At 59.8% G+C, this 19,355-nt stretch overlaps 1 protein-coding gene across 3 annotated transcripts in view; it reads right to left on the reverse strand.

The window, feature by feature from the left end:
• The window catches only part of SCUBE1 (signal peptide, CUB domain and EGF like domain containing 1), a 146,835-nt gene that overhangs the window by 32,773 nt on the left and 94,707 nt on the right, over positions 1–19,355 (reverse strand). For all 3 annotated transcript variants that reach the window (XM_034948492.4, XM_034948491.3, XM_055105419.2), the window contains 2 exons: positions 8,744–8,860; positions 1,660–1,782 (listed from right to left, as the gene is read on the reverse strand). In XM_034948492.4, the coding sequence (XP_034804383.2) occupies positions 1,660–1,782; positions 8,744–8,860 (240 nt within the window). The remainder of the gene's footprint in view (positions 1–1,659; positions 1,783–8,743; positions 8,861–19,355) is intronic.

The following is a 19,355-nucleotide window of genomic DNA, read 5'->3' on the forward strand; positions in this document are numbered from 1 at the left end:
CTGGGACCTCCGGGTACTTGCGGCACCTGGGCTAAAATCTGAAGGATGGGACCAGCCTAGAATGAGCGAATGAATGTGGAGGAAGGGTGCTCCAGGCAGTGGCTAGGAGGTAAGAGTATGGGGTGCCCAGGGGATGCACCTGTTCCCTTGGGCCCAGCCCCATCTGAACTCCCCTCCCCTCCCCTCCTAGGAGCCACCCTGGCAGGTCCACTTGTGTGGAGCCCAAGGGGGACTGGGGGGGTGTCTGGGGTCCCCTGAGTGCCAAGCAAAGGAGCATGGACGCTTCCCTGCTGGACCTGTGGAGCCCAGAGCCCCAAGACCTCAGAAAGATGAGCCTGGAAGGGGGTGGAAAAGATACAGGTGGGGGTGGGGCGGGTGAGGACAGGGCCTCACAAGCGATCTCACCTCCTCCTCGACAGCCGCCTGCCTCTTTCAGGGGGCAGCTGGGATGCAAGGTCAAGGGCTCTCCTCAGCCCTCTGCAGAAGAACTTGGCAAGGCCAACAGAGGAACAAAGTCAAAGTCAGAAGAACCCTGATAGGGCCTGGACAGACGCTGTGCTCCTGACCAGACCTCAGGCCCTGAGGAGAAGACAGGGCCAGGATGCCCGTCCAAGGACGAAGAGGCTGAGCCTGGGGAAGGCAGTGGCTGGCCTGGGGCACACATGATTCTGAGGACGGCAGGCCCTGGCCCTACTCTCGCCAGCCTCCTGCTTTTACATTTCTCAGGGACCTTGTGGGAGAACAGCCCTCGCTCCTCAGGGCCTCACCCTGCCCCGTGCCAGCCCCCGAGCTGCACTGACAGGCAGAAGCACAGCCTGGTACCCAGACAAGGCCACATGCTGCCCGCAACTGCTGGTACCCCGCGGGCAAAAAACCACCAGAGCACAGCTGGATAATCGTCAGGGAAAGACAGCCCCTGCCCTGCTACATGGGGTGCCCCACCCCCTGCACTTTCTCCCAGTGTGGGGCCCACAGGGTACCTGTCTCCTTCCTCATGGCCTCATCCGGCCCCACCAAGTTCCTTGTGGTCCCCTAAACCTCCTCAGGCCGGCAGCGCCATCTCCTGGGTGGGTTTACCTCCCTGGCTCCTCCTGGAAAATCGCTACTCACCCCTCAAGCACTTCACCAACGGACCCTCCCCGTAGCCTTCCCTGACCCCGCTCTGCACTGCCAGCCTCTGGGCTCCTGCTGCATCCTGGATCCCACTAGACTCTTCCTAGGCCGGGATTCTTGGCTTCTGCCCAGACCCCTCCTCATTATCCTTGTTCCCAGCAGGTGAGGATTGTTCGAGAGCGCCTGCCTGCAATGTGCAACGCTTTCCAACAGATGGCAGCATCCCACCTCCGAAGCCAGAGGAGTTCACTGCTGGGAGGCCCGTGGGCCACCTGGGAAGGGAGGGGCTAGGTGAACTGATGAGCTGGGCCACCGGCTCCCTCTGCCACCTGGGACATGTGCTGAAGCCCTCCCGAGCCTCAGTGTCCCATCAATAAAAGGAACAGATTGGACTGGATGTCCCCTAGAGTCGTAAAGGACCCCATTCCCTCGGGCCCAGCCCCATCCGCATTCCCCTTCCCTCCTAGGAGCCCGTGTCAGCCCAGGAGGGGAAGGGGCACGATCCCGCTGGGCCCGAGAGCCACCTGGGGCATGGCAGGGGCTCACCCTGGCAGGTGCGCTCGTCGGTGAGCAGCTTGTAGCCCTTCCGGCAGCCGCACTCGAAGCTGCCCACGGTGTTGCGGCAGAAGTGGTCGCAGCCTCCGTTGTTGACCAGGCACTCGTTGATGTCTGTGGGAGCCAAGGGGGATGGAGGAGTGAGAGCCAGGAGAATCAGCTTGTGTGACCAGCGGGGGGACGGCAGGCTAGCGGCAGGGGATGACACTGCCCTGAGTTGCCTGGTGCCCACTTCCCAAGCTGGCTGCTGGCTCCCCAGCTGTGCAGAGGGGTGGGGGCCCTGTCTCGCAGGGGTCAGGGTCGGGGCTGGGTTGTACTGGGAAGGGCCAGCTCCCCAAGCTTCACCACTTCCCCTGAGACTTGGCAAGCCTGGGATGTGAGACATTGAGTAGAGAGGAACTGATGGCTGCTGTGCCCGGCAAGAAAGCAGGGACAGCGACTCTCCCATGTCCTCTCATCTGCAGGTTCAGGGAGGCCGCCTGGCCAACAGGGAGGCTGGAGCAGGCAGGCACCACTTCTGGTGACCTCAGCAAGCTCCTGGACCCCTGAGCCTTGGTCTCCTGCTTGTAGAGCGAGGACAGGAAGTGCACCCATTTAGAAGGACATCACGAAGACTAGGTGAAAAAACACTTCCACGGTGCCGGTGCTTGGTCAGCGCTCAAGAAACTTTTTTCAAAAAGTAGGTGTTTTTGCCTCTGTTTGAGGAGTAGACTGAGGCTTAGAGAGGGAAAGCAACTGGTTCAAGAGGCTTCAAAAGGTAAGTGGGGAGCTGGGCTATGTAGCGGGCCTGACGCTCCCCCCTTTCCCAGCCTGACTCCCCGCCTGTTTGTTTGAGCTGCTTCTTTGCTTAACAGTGAATGAGTTGTAGTATGCTCCGAAGGTTGCCTGGCCCGATCCCGTGTAAGAAATGATGCCATCCTGAGCAACTCTGCCAGTCAGCCTCTGCTTGCACACCTCCAGGGACGGGAAACTTTCTCCCTCCCAGCATGGCCTGCTGGCCGATGCCTCACAGATGTCTTCCTCACCCTAAACACAGCCCTGACCCCTGTGAGCCCCCATGCTCCTGCTCCCTTGTCCCGCCCATCTGGGCTTTGCCCTTAGGCCTTGGGCCAGCCTGGCATTCTGTGCCACTAGAGGTCCCTGTCCCCAAGGGGCCTTTTCTCCAAAGGACACAGTCTCAGCTACTCCCAAATTCCTCCTGGGTCCCGACCTCCAGGCCCCCATGCTGGCCACCCCCTCCAGACTCTCTCCAGCAGTGAGTAACAAAAATAAGAGGTTTTATTTCTACACTGCAGGGTGGCTTAAAAAAATAATCAGTGCTGGCCGGGCACGGTGGCTCACGCCTGTAATCCCAGCACTTTAGAAGGCTGAGGCGGGCGGATCACCTGAGGTCGGGAGTTCCAGAGCAGCCTGACCAACGCGGAGAAACCCCATCTCTACCAAAAATACAAAATTAGCTGGGCATGGTGGCGCATGCCTGTAATCCCAGCTTCCCGGGAAGCTGAGGCAGGAGAATCGCTTGAACCCAGGAGGTGGAGGTTGCAGTGAGCCAAGATTGTGCCATTGCATTCCAGCCTGTGCAACAAGAGTAAAACTCCATCTCAAACAAAAAAATAATAATAATCAGTGCTGCCTTTCACGACGGTGGTCTCACCCTGACTTGCAGAAGCAAAAAGGAGGCAGCGGAAGAGGCCCTTCCAGGGAGGACAATGGGAAGATCAGCTCTTGTTGGTCACCAGTCACGTCTCAGCAGACCTGCCAGGCGCAGATTCCAGCATCTGCAGAGCCCGTCCTGGGCATGGTTGCTGAGCCAGGTACCTGAAGGGCCCTGTCCAGTGTCACTGGCACCGCTCTGTGCAGAAGGTAAGTCTGCCCCCACTTTAAAGATGGCACTGAGCCCCGTAGAGGCAACTTGTTCCTGGCACTGCTACTCTGACCTCAGGCCGGCCCATGTCGCTCTCCCTTTTTTTTCTTCATACCAAACAGGCTGGACTCGATACCTGCCCAAAGTCCTAAAGCAGTGTTCCCAGGCAACATCCCCCAGTGATGACAAAACCAGGCTATTAGAGGTCAAATCTCTGGTCAAGAATATCAGAGGAGTGCAGGGCTGGATGCCCACATGGCTCTCTGGGAGCCTGGGGGAGGGACATGGCATGTACTTTCTGGTATCATCTCATGTGACCTTCAAAACAACCCAGACAGCAGGCTCCCATTTTACAGATGAGGTCACAGCACCACACGCAGGAGCCGGGTCTCAGCCAGCACCATCCGAACCCAAAGACGGGCCTGCTGCAGCACATCACGCTGGCCCTGCAGCCACCAAGAAAGAGATATGAAGCCCAGCTGTGCTGGTCCAGGGCGGAGGCTTAGGAATCTCTATCATTCCTTCCCCCTTAGCCCTGGGATTATAGGCAGATGGGGAATTTCTAGATAGAAGTCTCAGGTAGAAGAACAGAGGCCCATCTTGACTCTGCCTCAGTTGGCTGTGTGATGCTGGGCAGGGAAAGGCACCTCTCTGAGCCTTAGGATCCCATCTGCAAACCGGGCTGCTAAATGGTGCCTCTCCTAGCATCGCCTCTCCCAGCATCCTTAGCAAACTGAAATGAGCTGAGGCTGCTAAGCAGACAGGGGCAGCACGTGATCATTCTCACCACTCCTGCCTCCTCAGTGGAGCCTCAGGCCTTCCAGAACCCCCAGCCCCATCCCCTGCCCCATCTGGGCCTGTCTGCTAAGGGGCTGTCATAGCAACCAGACAGGCAGAGGGAGGCATGTCTGCCTGAGGCCCGGGCTGGTGTAGCTGGCTGCCTGGGGGTCAGGATGGAGGGAAGCCCCCTCCTCACACTACCTCAGGATATAGTAAAGGGGGTGCTGGGCTCATGGCCCCTGGGGTGCAGCTTCTGCACCTCTCTGCCCTTCCGCTCCTTCCTGGGTTCCCACCCCACCGCCCCACACCAGGCAGCCAGCACCACCTTCCACACACAAATCTGGCTGAGTCCCTGCCTGCTGGCCAGCATTCTGAGGCTCCTGAGTCTGCTAGGATGTGGGCCCTCCCTCTGCAGAGGCTCCCAGAGCTTCCTTTCCAGCCCGGCCAGGCTGCTTTGCCTCCTTTCTCCAGGCTGCTTGGCTCCTGCCCTGGCAGCCTGGACTCCAGTGACCGCACCCAGTACAGCCACAGCCCCCCTCTCACCTGCTGACCCCAGCCCTGGGAAAAACGGCCCTTCCAGAAAGCCTTTCCCAGTGTTTTTCCAGAGCCAGTAGCTCCCTCTTCACGGGAGCTACTGCCTTTGGGGGCATGAGAGGGCCTTGGGACACAGACTTGGGGGTGGCTGTTCCTGTCTGGTGCCCCAGGGCCCAGCGTGAGTGTCTAGGAACGCTCACCGAATGAAGGAATGGGTCAGGGTGATTCCAGACAATGGAGAGGGTCTGAGGGTTGAGGGAAGGGTGGGGTCTTGGGCCACTGAGTGGACTCTTTGGGTACATCACCCAGGGTTGGAGCTTGAGTGCGTGTGCATGGGGGCAGGGCGATGGGGTGAGCTATAGGGATGCACAGGACACTGGTTCTGGCTCCCTCCTGCCTATCTCATGTGGGGGACCATGTAGGGGAGGGCTTCTGGGTGGGAGCAGAGGGAGGGCACAGGGTCATGGGCTGGCACCATCCTGGAGTGCCCAGCAGGGAGGGCCAGCTGCTAGGCGGGGCTGGCCAGGTGGCGGTCACTCCAGGGCACCATTGCTCCCACTCGGGTAAAAGCCCTGGCTGTGGCCTGCCTGGCCCAGAGCACTGCAGAGGGAGAAGAGGAAACAGGCGGTAGGTGGGGGGTTCTCCCAGATTGTTCTGGAGATGCTGGGAAGAGGGGCAGGTGTCCCTGAGGGAAATGCAGGCTCCCGCTGAGGAAGGGAAGATACACGTCTGCTTTCTCTCACTGCCAGCCACCGGCAGCCCAGCCCTTCCCTGCTTCCTTCAGCTACAGTCACTTTCCCATCCTCCCAACTCCTCACTTGCCAACGGCAAGCAGCAGTCCTGCATCCTTATTCTTGAGGCCCAGAACCCCCTTCCTCTTGGAGGGACCGATTAGCAAGATAACCACCTCCCAACACCAAATGGGCACGGTACCCAGCAGGGAGCCCTTGAGACGAGGGCTTAGGCGCATCTTCCACGCCCCCCTCGTCCCCGACATTTGGACAAAACCTCCCAACTCTCCCAACCCTGCCTCCACCTGCCCATGTGACCCCCACCTGCCCGGGGTTTGCAGCCCTGGGTTGTCCAAGCCCGCTGTGACCTTTGTTCTCCAGCCACTCCTCTTGCTTGACATTGACATTCTGGCTTTCAGAAAACATGGAGCCTTTGAACTCTCTCCTTTGAGATCCTCCCCAGACCCTGCCAAGATCAGGGTGTGCACCTGACCGAGGAACCAAACCCTGGGGCCAGGGTCTTCAATTTGTTGGGACTCCTCCTGCCTGTGCCTCTCCAGCCAGGGCTGGGAACATACCAACGGCACCAACCCTGGGGCTGGAGGCCACCGTCTGGTTTCTCAGGCTCCCCGAGGTGGTCCCGTGGGCAGTTCTAGCCAGTCCCTTGGTGCTGAAATGTGGGCATTTATGGACATGTCTAGTCTCTGCCTTCTCTATGTCTGCTGCCAGTCCTGCCTTGGCACTGCCACGAGCCTGAGTGACAGCAGCTGTGCCTGGCTGCTGGTCTTCCAGACCCTACTGTGACCCCACTGTGGCCAGGGTCAGTTCAAAATGAAAACCTGGGTGTGAGCCTCCCCTGCCCAGTGCTGACTGGGACCTGGCCAAGCTTGTAGGGTAGCCCTGGGCCTTGCGCCATCTGGCCCGCCTCCTTTGCGTCCTTCCCAGTCCCAGGTCCTTGAACCCACAGGCCTCTGGCAACAGTCACAGTGCTGAAAATGCCTCCCCTGACCCCATCATTGCCTGATAAATGCCTCTTCCCCTCAGCCCTCCCCGGCCTCCCCCAACCTCCTGCCATACTGAAATTCTCTATCCCACACCAAGCAGCCTGTAACACTCAATTATCTTAGTGATTTTAAAAATGAAAACCTGTCTTCCGCACTCAGTAGAGGACCCCTACAGGCAGGAACCATCTCTTTTATTCATCCTGTCTCACTGGAACCCGCATACAATAGGAGCCCAGAAAACATACCTGTTCCGTGAGCGAGTGAGATGATCTCTGACCTTGGCCAGTGGGAGCCAGGGCCCTAAGGGCTCTGAGTGCAGCCACAGGCCCAGGGCTGGGCGTCCATGGAGGAGGTTTGGCCAAAGGGCCGAGTGGGGCAGCCTGGTGAAAGGGCCCCGACCGCTTGAAGAGCAAAGGAAATGTGGTTGGGTGGGGGGGGTTGGGGGGTCGTCTTGGGGCTGTGGACATCACTCCTGAGTGCCACCCTACCCTCAGAGCCAGAACCAGAGCAGGAGGAAACGAGTGTCCCTTGGGCTACCGAGGGATGGTTAGGGGGCAGCAGTGGGAGCCCCAATCCCAGTAGCCCCCTCTTGGGCCACATGCCTGCCCTGCACCAGGCCCCTTTCTGGCCCAGACAGGGTGGCTCCTGGCCTCCAGACCCCATTCCAACAGCCCCAGCCTTGCCCAAGGAATTAAGCTCTGCCTGCCCCTCTGGCCCTCCCAAGGCAAATGCTGGCAGGCTGTGCCATCGCCGGGCTGTGAAGATGCCCAGATCTGCGCAGACCTTGGGCTTCCTCGGCCAGTCACTCCTGGCACTGAGTCATGTGGCGAGGACTCAGATGCCACCCACCTGCCCACTTGCCTGCCAGGAACGCACCAAGGCTATTAAGAGGCTGAGCGGCGGCCACAGAAGGGCTTTATTTTCAAATAAACAGGTGGAAGCACTGTTATTTCTGTCAATAATCACTCGGTTCTTCCCAGCAAGTTGGCAAGGAAGAAGTCATACACTGTACAAAAATACATTTATTTTTACAGGCTTAAAAAAAGTCCACCTCAAGCTATTTTAAGTCACCCTAACCTCCACTTTCAATATTTTCCCCGACGGGACTTCGGAAGTTCCAGTTCCTCTCCCCTCCACGCCCTGCTCTCTAGGCTCTCCCTTCCTGGCAGAGTGTGGGGGTACTGGCCAGCGCTGGGGTGGGGGCGTTTGGAGGGTGGTCTGGAGCGATGCTGGGGGCACTGAGCACTGCCCCTCACCCTTCTGCACAGAGGGCTCCGGCACTCAGGCCTAACACCCTGCCCCAGGGCCCACAGCTTCTTGGGGCTCCGTCTGTCCTTTGGGGGTAGCTGGACCTCCTCATCTGCAGGGCTGTCTCGAGAGCCCACCCAGCTCTCCTCTCCCAGCTCCCTGGGCTTCCTGTTTCCTGAGGGTCCCCTCAACCCAGGAGGTACTCAGTAAGTCTTTGTGGGGTGACTCAGGGGACAAGTGGGAGGATACACCTCTGCCTTCCCTCACTGCCAGCCACCGGCAGCCCAGCCCTGTCCCTCCTTCCTTCAACCACGGTCACTCTCAGGTCTTCCTGACTCCTCATTTTCTGATGGCAAGCAGAAGTCCTGAGTCCTTATCTTTGCAGATGGGATCCCCCTAGCCTCGCCCCCCTAGTAGTGACACACTGTCCTTATTTTTCCTGGCATGAGTAGACCTGTGTGTCCCAGACGGCCCTACACCAGACTGTCCCCATCAGCTCTGCAAGACCCACTGCAACCAAAGGTCAAGGGGTTCGGAAACGCGCCACATTCTGCGTGCCTTGGGAAGCCACACTATCACTGAGGGCCCAGGAAGTCCCACAGTAGAGACGCTGGCTTAACTGTTCAACCCAGCGTGCAGCCAAATTCTCTGACATCAGTGCCTTTTTGGCCCAGGAACCTGCTGATGTGCCGTGGGACCTGTGTTCTCTCGAACTCTGCTGGGGACCCTGCTGCTGGCCAGCCCTCCCTCTTCCTGGCCTCTCCAACAGCAAAGCAAATGATTGCCACGTGTCCTTTCCCACAGCTACACGTGGCCCCCGTTCAGCCCAGCCCTGGGCCCGGCTATGCAAGCATACGGAGGCTCTTGGCCAGGCCAGTACAGGCAGGGGCACCCACACAGCTCCACACGCTGACCTTTGCATGTCTTCCCATCCGGCTGCAGTGTGAATCCAACAGGGCAGCTGCATCGCACACCAGTGGCTGTGTCCTTGCATGTCCGGTCGCAGCCTCCATTATTGACTGCACACGTCTCTGGGGAGGGAAAGAGACAGAGACCTCAGTTTCCTTGGACAGAAGCCACTGGCTTTCCCCTTCCGTGGAAAGATCTTCTATGAGACAGGAGACCCGGGTTCAAGCTCTGGCTCTGATATACTCTCCGGCTGTGGGACTCTAGGGAAGCTGTGCTGCCTCTCTGAGCCTCAAGCTCCCCATCTGTGAAATGGGGGAATGACACCATTCCTGTGGGCTTGCATGTGGTGAGGGATGACTACACTGTCTGCAAACTGCAGAGGGCTGTGCTTATACAGAGGCTGCTGCCAATAGGGTCAAAACTGCTATCTGGGGCCAGACTGGCCTGGCTGTATTTAACTGCCCGAGGCTGGATTCCTAAAACTTTGACCTGCCTGGACTCAGACTCCAAGTCCAGGCTAGAGGTTACTTGGAGGTGACTGGGGCCCCCAAATGCATCTCAGTACAGACTGGCTTGTGGCCCCGGCCAGGGAGCCGAGGGGTAGGTTCTGAGGGCTCACACACCATCCATCACCTTGATGAGGCTTTCAGCCCAACATCTGTTCTCACTGAATGATATGCCAAAGGCATCTGGTTTTTGTCCACTTGAAGCTTGTCTAGTGCTTTTTCTTTTTTCTCCAAAATTCAAAGGGGCTAGAGTGGCTCAGGGCATAACCGAGGTCATTGAAGCCATCATGCCGTGAGTGATCCCCCTCAGGCCTGGAGGAGGGGCTGGCAGAGCTGGCACACCAGGATGCTGGGGGCTGGTCCAGCCCTTGGGTCTCTGCCACCTGGGTTTCTTCCTAAGCATCTGGCAGGCTTTTTTCTTGTGGAAGCTGTGGCTGCATGGGCTTCCCTCTTCGCCTTGCTGCTGGGAGGCGGAAAGCCAATGGGCGCCCATCTCTTATAACCTGGATCCCCCTGCCTGCCTTCGCCTCGGCATCACCTGGACTCCTGGCCCTGGTGTGCCTTCTCCCTTAACGGTCTCCCTAATGGGTTTACTCTGTTCCTGTGCTGTGGGGTCTGCGTTTCTGCAGGCTGGGGGGAGTCAATGAATACATACCCTCAGCTGTCAGGACTCCCTGGTGCTAATTAAATGAAATGCATAGTGCCTTTCCTTTGAACTTCACCTTGTAGGCGTGTGCAGGGGGAGAGGGGAACCTCATGTTCCCCTCTGTGTGTGTGTGCGTGTGCATCTGAGATCCTGCAGGGCTGAGGTGGTGGGTGTCCTCCTCATGGTCATGGCTGAGCCATCACCACCGTAGGATGAGCTGCGGCTGCCAGTGGAAGGTGGGTGGTCTTGACCCTGACACTCTTCCTGGCTCGTCCTCTGTGTGTCTCCTCAAATCCTGAACCTCAGCTGGGCATGGGTGGTTTCTATGAACCAGTCTTTTGCCCTCCCATCTCCTGCCATGGCAGTGTGCTGGTCCCAGGGCTTGGACGCCTCCCTCCTGTTCATCCTTCAAGGCCTGGCTCAGAGCCCACCTCCGCAAGGAGCCTCCCTGATACCCCAGACACGGAGGGAAGGTGTCATCCTTCCTCAGGCTCATGCAGGTGGTATGACTGGCACTTGGCCGGCTTATGCCCTCTGGGCCATCTACTGGGACAGTGGAGGTGGGCAGGCCAGGGAATGAGTCCTGGCTGTCACTCACGGAGCCCCTCAGGCAGCCACCCCTTGGGGCTGCACCTCCGCACTCACACCTGGAAATAAGGACGAGCCTTCTCTTCCAGGGCGGAGGTGAGGGTCAAATCAACCCGCTTACAAGGGCCTGGCTTGTTAGTTTCCTCCCTGGGCTGACAACCAGAGAGGGAACTCCTGCCTCCCACTCCCAATCCAGGAGCCAATGGGCTCCCCTTCTGCCTCCCACCCCCGAATCCAGGAGCCAATGGGCTCCCCTCCTGCCTCCCACCCCCGAATCCAGGAGCCAATGGGCTCCCCTCCTGCCTCCCACCCCCGAATCCAGGAGCCAATGCGCTCCCCTCCTGCCTCCCACGCCCGAATCCAGGAGCCAATGTGCTCCCCTCCTGCCTTCTCAGCTTTTCCTGTGGGAGAGCCCCCCTCTGGAGAGGTGGGCAGAGAATGTGCCTGTTTTCCAGGTGGAGGTAATTCAGGCTCAGGCCTTGGAGAGATGGGGGAACATGGCAGGGTGCAGAGGGTCGGGGAGACAGGCACTGAAAACTGAGGGCTGAGGGCACCAGGTCTCTGCGGAGGGGGAGGTGAGGTGTGGTGCAGGCGCTAGGGGCAGTGACCCTGAGAAACAGACCCGGCCAAACAGACTCCAAGATTCCTGGAGGCTCTTCTCTTCCCTGAAGTCCCTAATGGGACTTGGAAGCTCCACCTGAAAGGTCACCCGCTCTCTGGACGAGGCAGCTTGAGTTCACGAGTTGCCTCAGTCTATGGCTGGTATGTAAACATCAGGCTTTGAACAAGGGGCTCTTAGTCCCTTAGGGCCTGTTCTTGGGTGCTGACCACCCCGCTCCTAGGGCCTGTTCTTGGGTGCTGACCACCCCGCTCCACAGCAGGGGTCACGTGGTCACCACGGGCTGGGCCCTGCTCCGCCTCCCACTCTCATGCTCCCAGCCTCGTGGCTCCTGTGCCCTCCTCTTCCCTGAAGAGGATCCGGTACGGAGCATCAGAAACTTGGCCCAAGGCTGTGCAGCCTCAATGGCAGAGCTGGAAGGGACCTGCTCCATCTGAGTCTAACCCCCTTGGCTCCTTGCGGGCAGTGACCCACCTGGCAGCTCCAGGGCCCTACCACCAAGCACGTGCCGCTGGCCTCTTCATCCTCCTCCTCTAGCAGCTCCTCCCCCAGTGCTCCCTGTCTGCAGGAATGCTACTCCTACCTGCCCCAAGCCCCCTCCTCTCCCCCTGGGACCCAGGGCCTGGGCCTGCTGCTTCCCCAGCGCTTCCCAGCTCTAGCCCCTGCTCTTACTGTGGCCAGGCCACCAGTGTCCTCCTGCAACTGTCACTACCTCCCATGGTCCCTCCTTCAGACCACTGTGTCATCCTGGGCAGCCAGAGAAACGTGCCCATGTCAGGCTCATGTAAGAGCGCTGGGAGCCAGCAGTCCCCGGGACGTTCTCTGCCAGGCCCTGTGCAGGCAGGGAGGGTCAAGTGGAGGGAGCAGTCTGGCCTTGGGCCCGCCCTCACCTCTTCCCGCTTCGGGGCCTGGGGCAGGCTGCAGCCTCTTGCCTGGGGCTCCATCCCTCCTCTACAGCACAGGGATGGCCATTTATGCGGTGCCCACCTCAGCCATATTGTGAGGTTTTTAGAGGTTCACTATAAATGCAAGACGGGTAGAGGGAACAACAGTGAAACTGACCTAGGTCCTTTGGGCTGAAGTGAGGGCTAGGGACTGAAGTCTACAATGACAGGACAGGCGGGCCTGGTGGGGCCGAGCACCGCGTCCCTGGGAGTCTTCAAGCAGAGGCTCCGGTGCTGCTGCTGAGGAGGCCCCTGCCTTCCATGACAACCAGCCTGGCCATCGCTCCAGCTCCCCCATCTCTGAGAGCCTCAAAAAAACAGCCTCACTTCTCCTGTTCCTCAGGACCAGAGGCCACCCAGACCTGGTGTTAGGCCACGGCTGTCTCAGAGACAGTAAGAAAGCAGGCCAGGCCGCCTTTACCACGGGGCCCCTCCAAATACCAGCAGCAAACGGGGCCCGGAGGCTGCGGCAGTGGCATCTCTGCCAGGTGGGGAGGTTGGGGGTGGGCTCTGGGCCTTCCTCCTCCTCACCTATGGGCCTTCTCTGGGTCCCATCCCGGCCTCTGCCCCCTACCAGGGGCTGACATTATGGCCTCATGAGGAATCTCCCCCACCCTGAAACACACTTGTGGAGGGCGGCTCAGGCGCCTGGGACTGGGAAGAGGAGGAGGACGCAGAGCAGCCTCCAGGAGCTTCGTCCCGGGGAGCTAAAGACAGAATTTCCTTGTGGACCCTGGGAGCCCTCCCGTCTCTCTGTCCCCAGCCTCTAGACAAAAGCTACAGAGCTCTTGTCTAGAGGCTTTCTCTCTCCACCCGGAGAGATCATGGAACAATACAGCCCTTTGTAGTGGACAAGGCACCTATCATCCATGAACCTCAGCAGGCCTCACAGCAGCCCCGGGGGACACAGAAGTGCCAAAGCAGACAGGCCTGGAGGCATGGAGAACTTACATTGCCTGTCCAGGCAGGAATGGCTACATCATTTGTGGAACCCAGCGCAAAATAAAAATGGAATGGCCTTGTTCAAAAATTGCTAAGAATTTCAAGACAGAGACAGAACATGAAACCAATCGCGGGCCCTTCTAAGGGCGGGGTCCTGGGCCACCGCACACGCCGCACACCCTAGAAGCTGGCCGTGTTCAGGTCACACAGCTATTGGGAGGAGCCAGTATTTGAACCCTGGGCTGCAACACTCCAGGCTGATGAGTAAGCCGGCCAAGGCCAGAGAATCAGGGCTTTGATGGGATCCTCACCGTGAGGTCTGCACCCCCTGGTGCCCTGGCTTCCTCCTCCAGCTGGTGGGGAGAGTGCTCACCCTGTAGGGCGAGGGTGGCCAAGGAGGAGGAAGGCCAGGCGCAGGGCTGGCTGGGGCTCGAAAGCATGTGGGGAAAATCTCAGACAAGTTAAAAGGTCTGGCCTTTGGTCTCTCTCTGGGGAGCTCCTGCTTTGGGCTGGGCCCTGCAGGGGAGGCCGGGCGCTCCGCTGGACCCTGCATGCAGCTTGCCAGCGCTCTGACAGAGGGAAGCAGGGGCGAGGACAGAAGGATGCCTGGGAACAGCTGCAGCCACTGCTGGCTTTTGGGTTGGCACTGCCTGCTTACGCTGCCCCAGGTCTGGGACAAGGTCCTTAAAGGACAGTCTCAGTCACCGTGTGGTGGACAGAAGGGACAGGCGCTATGGAGGCAGAATGACAGGGTTCCACATGCCGGCTGTGTGACCCCGGGCAAGTCCCTTGGCTTCTCAAAGTCAGCTTCTGGATGTGTAGCATGGAGATGATCATATTTACCACACAGTTCTTGCAAGGCCCAGGCAGAACAGTGGATGCGACAGTGCTTTGGAAGCTGCTCTGCGATTGGGTCTACACTCTCACTGTTGGTGCCATTCTTGGAAGCTCTGCCTATGGAAACTCAGAACCCACAGGCAGTTGCTAATTCATTCAATGATTATTATCTGAACTTCCCTGCCCTGCTAGGATGCGCCTTGGACACAGCCCCTGGTCTTCAAAGGCGGGTCAATTTCATGGTGCTAGGTGGCCGGCAGAGGGGAGCTACAGAGATGAATGTGACATGCCCCAGGTGTCAACAGCTTATGGAGTGGCGGGGGGCATGAAATAAGGCCCAGACCTCGCCTTTCTCTCCTGGGTCTGCGCCTTCCTCTCACACTGCCCACCTCCCAGCCCATGCCCCGCCACACCCCAGCACAGTTCCTCAGGGTTCTACAGGGCACCCCCCTTGGCCTTGAATAACCAACTCCTCAGGACACAGCAGGTCCCACCTGCCGCCCCGAAAGCTGTCCCGAGCCTTGCCCTGGGCTTCTGCCCCATAGGGCAGCGCTGTCTGTGTGTGCAGAGGCCTCTCCCACTGACCACACGCTATCCAGGCAGGGCAGCGTCAAGGTGACCAGCACGGCGGAGGTGTCTAATGAGTTGTGCTCAATGACTAGATTAATGAGCAGGGACTCTGGAGGCCCCACGAGGAACAGAAGCAAGTCAGGGAACTGGGACCCTACCCTCTGTTGGGCCTGGAAGGGAGAGTGAGCTGGGAGGCGAGGTGGGCAGGACTGAAGGGCGAATGTGCCCCTGGTGGAGGAGGCAGTGCAGTGCTGTGCTGTGCTGTGCAGGGCACAAGGGCGCTCTGTGGTGCACAATGGGAAGTGGGTGTGGGTGCCAGGCTCAGTGCCAGCACACGGGGGGACTGTGGATAAAGGACCCTTCCCTCCCTAGGCCCTGGGTTTCCCGCCTGTGTTGTGCCTGAACATCGCTGAGGTGCTTTTCACCAGGGCAGAGGCTCTGATCCGGTGGGTCTGGCATGGGCCCAGCGTCCCACAAAGGCCCTGCCATCCCTTCTTCCTCCCTGCCCCTCAGTGGCCTACCCTGATGATGGGGGCAGCCCGGGGTCCTCGCCAGAACCTGCTGATCCCTCAATCAGGGCTGGCCCACCTGCCCTTCTGTCCCTAGAATCAACAGAAGCTGCGGTGAAAAGGGATTGGCTGGCCCTTCCGGCAGATCTGGGGACCTCTGACCTCTGACCATCTTCCCACAGCTGGCTGCTGAACCCTCCATGGCTCCCATCGCTTTGGGATAAAAGCCACGCCGTGCTCCCTGGCAAGCCCCTGACGCAGTGGCCCTGGTCTCCCTGGCTGGCCTATCTCCCGAGGGGCCCTCTGAACTCCGGGGAGGCCCTGTGGCCCGTCACTAGTGTTGTGCAGCAGGCTTATGGCCAGCGCTGTGCTGGGCACCACGAATGTGGCCTCCCTCACGCCTCTGACAGTCAGCAGGGTGTGGTGGAGGGGACTTGACACCCTCAGCAGAGGGCCGCGCCTGGTCCTGACCACGCCTCCCCGCCTGCCTCTACCTCCACTGGGCAAATGGTCAATCCTGAGACCTGTCTGCTGGGGGGGTGCTGGCTGGGTCTGCCCCAGGGCTGCCTGGGGACACGCTGGTGACAGTGCATGCAGGTGGTGGCGTGGGTGGGGTGGGGCTCAGTGTGGCTGGACGCAGGGTGACTGCGGAGGCTGCAGCCCTGACAAGGAAGTGGCTCTCAAGGAGAACATGGGACAGGAGACCCCGGCAGGCTCCTCCAGAGCCAGCGCTGCTCGTGTCTAAGGCTGCGGGGCTCCAACGCCCGTGATCCCCAAGGGCCACCCAGGCCTCTGAGACAGCCCAGGGTCTCCTGGACTCTGCCTTTTTAGCACACAGCCCCGTGACTCTGAGGCCCATTTTGGCCCTCTGCTGACCTTAGCCCGGCCCTGCTGAAATAAAAGGCCCACAGGCCTGCACCATCCTCAGGGCCTCCGTCTACCTGAGAACCGCGCTGCTTGGGGAACAATTTGCAAGGCAAATTATTGTCAGTGGCACTGTCTTCCAAGGCAGCAGGCGGGGCCTCAATTCCAGGATGCGCTAGGAGTGTGGCAAGCCACCTTCTCTCGTGACTAGTGGGCGGGTGGGGGTTCCCGCACCTGCTCAGAAAGCAGAAGCCACTGGGATGGAGGGACGGTGCCCTGCAGGACTGTGGCATGGGGGCTGCAGGGAGGCCTGAGGGCTGGTGGCACCAGGTGTATAGAAGATGCCCACCCAGGAGCAAGAGAAGCCGAGGAGAGGTCTCCTCACTTGGTTTGAGGGGTCCCGAGTGCCCCTTGGAGGACAGGGAGGTTTCATATTAAAGCAGGTGGCAGGAGCAGGGCCTCCAGCGGCCAGTCTCCCCCTGTCCTGCCTCCTTCACTTCCTGCCTCTACCCTGGCTCCTCAGTGAAGGGTGCTTAGGGCAGACAAGGGGGCTCCCCTGTGGGTGGGATCCCTGGGGCCCACCCACAGGAGGCATCACGGCCGTGCCCCAGGAGGCTTGGGGGGTTGAGATGTGGTAAGGGGAAGGAGCTGGTGAGGGCAGGCAGCTGGGAAGCAGCTGGGCCAGTGCTCTTCCTGTGCACCAGGCGGCCCCTCCAGCTGTGTGTGCCCAGGGAGGCTTGGGGATCTGATCAACAGCAGCTCACACTCACTGAGCAGGCTCATGCCAGGCCCTGTGCAAAGCCTGGGGAGGCAGAGCTATCACCTGCCTGCCCCTGGAGGGGAAGGGGTGTAGGATAGAGGGAACTGGAAGAGCTGCTCTCACCTCTCTGAGCTTTGGTTTCCTTATCTGTAACACTAAACCTTGCAGGTTGCCGGGAACATTGAACATGTCTGGTTATACAAACAGCTCAGCCTGGAGGCTGCTCAACAGAGGGAAGCCTTGCTCCAGGTTTTCGTGGGCTGCCCCGGAGATGTGGCTGAGGACAGATTAAACAACAACCTGGGGCAGAAGGAGGCAGTGCCCACCTCTGCTTTCAGGTGGGCCTCCGGCAGTGATGCGCTCCCCACTCCCACCCTCCCACCCTGTGACTTCGTGGGGATGGGGGCGGGGCAGGGAGTAGCTGGCACCTGGAGCCTGTGTCCATGCTCTCTCCCTCTCCCTCTCCAGAGCTTCAGCCTGGGAGCTGTGCAGGGCTCCTGGAGGGGTCCGGGTTACAGGCACCAGGCGCTGTTACTCCTGCTGGGTCTCCAGGGCTCCCGTCAGCCCACCACTATGACCTGACTAAGGCCAGGCTGGCTCCGGGCTTCTTGTCTCACTGTCTGGGACTTGCCATCAAGCTTTTATTCCTCCCTGGCATTCCAGAGTGCCCTAGTGACATGCTCATGGCCGGTGATGGTGAAGAAGGAAAGGATGGAAAGTGGCTGAGCACCTGCTACGGGCCACACACAGGGCCAGGTGCAGCCTGTCCAGTGCCTCAGCTAAGCTTCTCCAGAGACTAGAAGCCATCTCTGTAAATGAGAAACTGAAGCTCAGATGTGAGCTGGCCCTGGGGTGCTGGTGGAGCTAGTGACTGGGGAAGCCAGGACTGAACCCGGTCTGACTCTAGAATCTGGCTCAGGATAACCAGAAAGGATCACTGTGTGCTTGACTGGAGTGAAGCTCCAACCACGCATTTCTCTGCTCTAAGAACAAATGCACGGTCCTTAAAGCAATGACACAGCCTGGCTGAGCAGCCTGAAACCACCCACCTTCCTTGGGTCAGACCAGGAAATCTCGCCTCAGGAAGCTGGGAGCTGCTGGGAGCTACCTGCTACTCCTCAGTCAAGTCAGGGCTAACCTTGGCCTGCAGTCACCACCCGGCCCGCACTTAGCTGGATCCAACTAGAGAGAGGCAAGGGTGGCTTGGATGGGGAGGGCCGCAGGAGGAGCAGGCCGTTGCCCCCCAGGTAGGTGGGGTGAGAGGGAGCCGGGCAGGGTGGCAGAGGGGCCCGGTCGGGCCTGTTTTTACACTTGGGCTCCTCCTGAGAATGCAGGTGAAGAGGGTGCCCTGTTCTTGGGCGCCTTCCATTACAGCTCCAGTGGACATCAGTATTACCATGTGGGCCTGCAGGGCCGGGGGGTCAGGACTGGATTAGCAAAAATGACAGGAGGTCACAGAGGGCACTGAGGTTGCATCTCGAAGGGCTTTGGGGCCCACTTAGACCAGCGGCCAAGAAACCTAGGGGAGGATTAAGGCAGGGCTGGAGCCTATTCAGATTTGTGCCAAAGAGGGCTCTGGCCGTGGCCTCACAGCTGGTGGGGCTGGGAGACAGGGAGGCTGGGCCAGAATCCAGGAGAGAGGAAACAGGGCAGGCAGTGAGATGTGGTCTTGGATGTTTAAACATTAGATGAGAGTTGAGGACCAAAAGGAGCAGATGGGGGTCAAGTGTGCCCCACCTCCACTGGGATGGAGTACAGTGGGAGGGAGGCTGGGGGGCGAGGGGTAGGGCCACCCAAGAGCGCCAGGCCCAACGCACAAGGTGGCCTGGGTGGGCCACAGCCCCTCTAGGCTTCAGCCTCCCATCTGGGCCAGGCAATGCCCCGAGCCCTCGTCTTTTCTCTACTAAGCCCTGCCTGGCACTGTGACTCCACCCACACTCCAGCCCTCGGCACAGTGGAGTCGCCATCACCTACTTCCCCCTACGAGCCCCAGCTGTGAGTGCGAGACAGTGAGGGACTCAAGGGAGGGCAGGGCCCAGGACTCAACCTGGCTGCGGGCCCCAGCTGACCAGACACCAGCCATATTTGGAGCCAGTCCAGTGACTGAGGTGTAGCCTGACCACCTGATCCTTCTCTAACAGGAGCCCAGTCCCTGGAGCTCAGTGGGCAGGGAGGCCACGACTTGAGAGGGGCTTGCCCCCGCTTTCCTTCAGCCAGGCCACCTGCTGAGCACTGGGCCTGGGGAGCGGCCCTGTGTCATCACCTCCCTCACCAGCCCTCAGACCTGCCTGAGTCCCTTCCCACTTCCAAGCACGTCCAGGCTCCAGGGCCTGCCCTCTCTCTGAGCTGGATACCTGCCTGCCTGGGCACTGAGGCCCCATCCATCCCCGGGCACCTCCTCCAGGAAGCCTTCATTCATGTGCTGAGCCAACTAGCCTCACCCACGCTCCCGCTCTGGGCAAGGCCCTGTGCTGTGCCCTGAGGAGGGGCACCAAGCTGGAAAAGACCTAGCTTCTGCCCCCAGTCAGGGGGTGCTGGTGGAGGAAGGGTGAGTGGTGGGACAGGGGAGGAAGGACAAGCAAAAGGCAGCCTTTGTCAGGTAGAACCACCCAAGATGGCACCTGGGTAGAGAGAAGACGGTGTGACCCCTGGAGGCAGGGAGTCCAGGAAAGGCTGAGCATGCAGGGCCAGAGGAACAGGCAGAGGGTGGCTTCCAGGAGTGGGTGAATGTGCGGGGTGGGGACTGGGACATAGATTGGTGAAATCAGGGACACCTGGGACCCTGGAGATGGTCGCTGCAGAAGAGGAGGTACGGGCGGGGTGGAGGGGAGC

Source organism: Pan paniscus, chromosome 23, assembly GCF_029289425.2.
Source record: "Pan paniscus chromosome 23, NHGRI_mPanPan1-v2.0_pri, whole genome shotgun sequence".
Classification (NCBI taxonomy): Eukaryota; Metazoa; Chordata; class Mammalia; order Primates; family Hominidae; genus Pan; species Pan paniscus.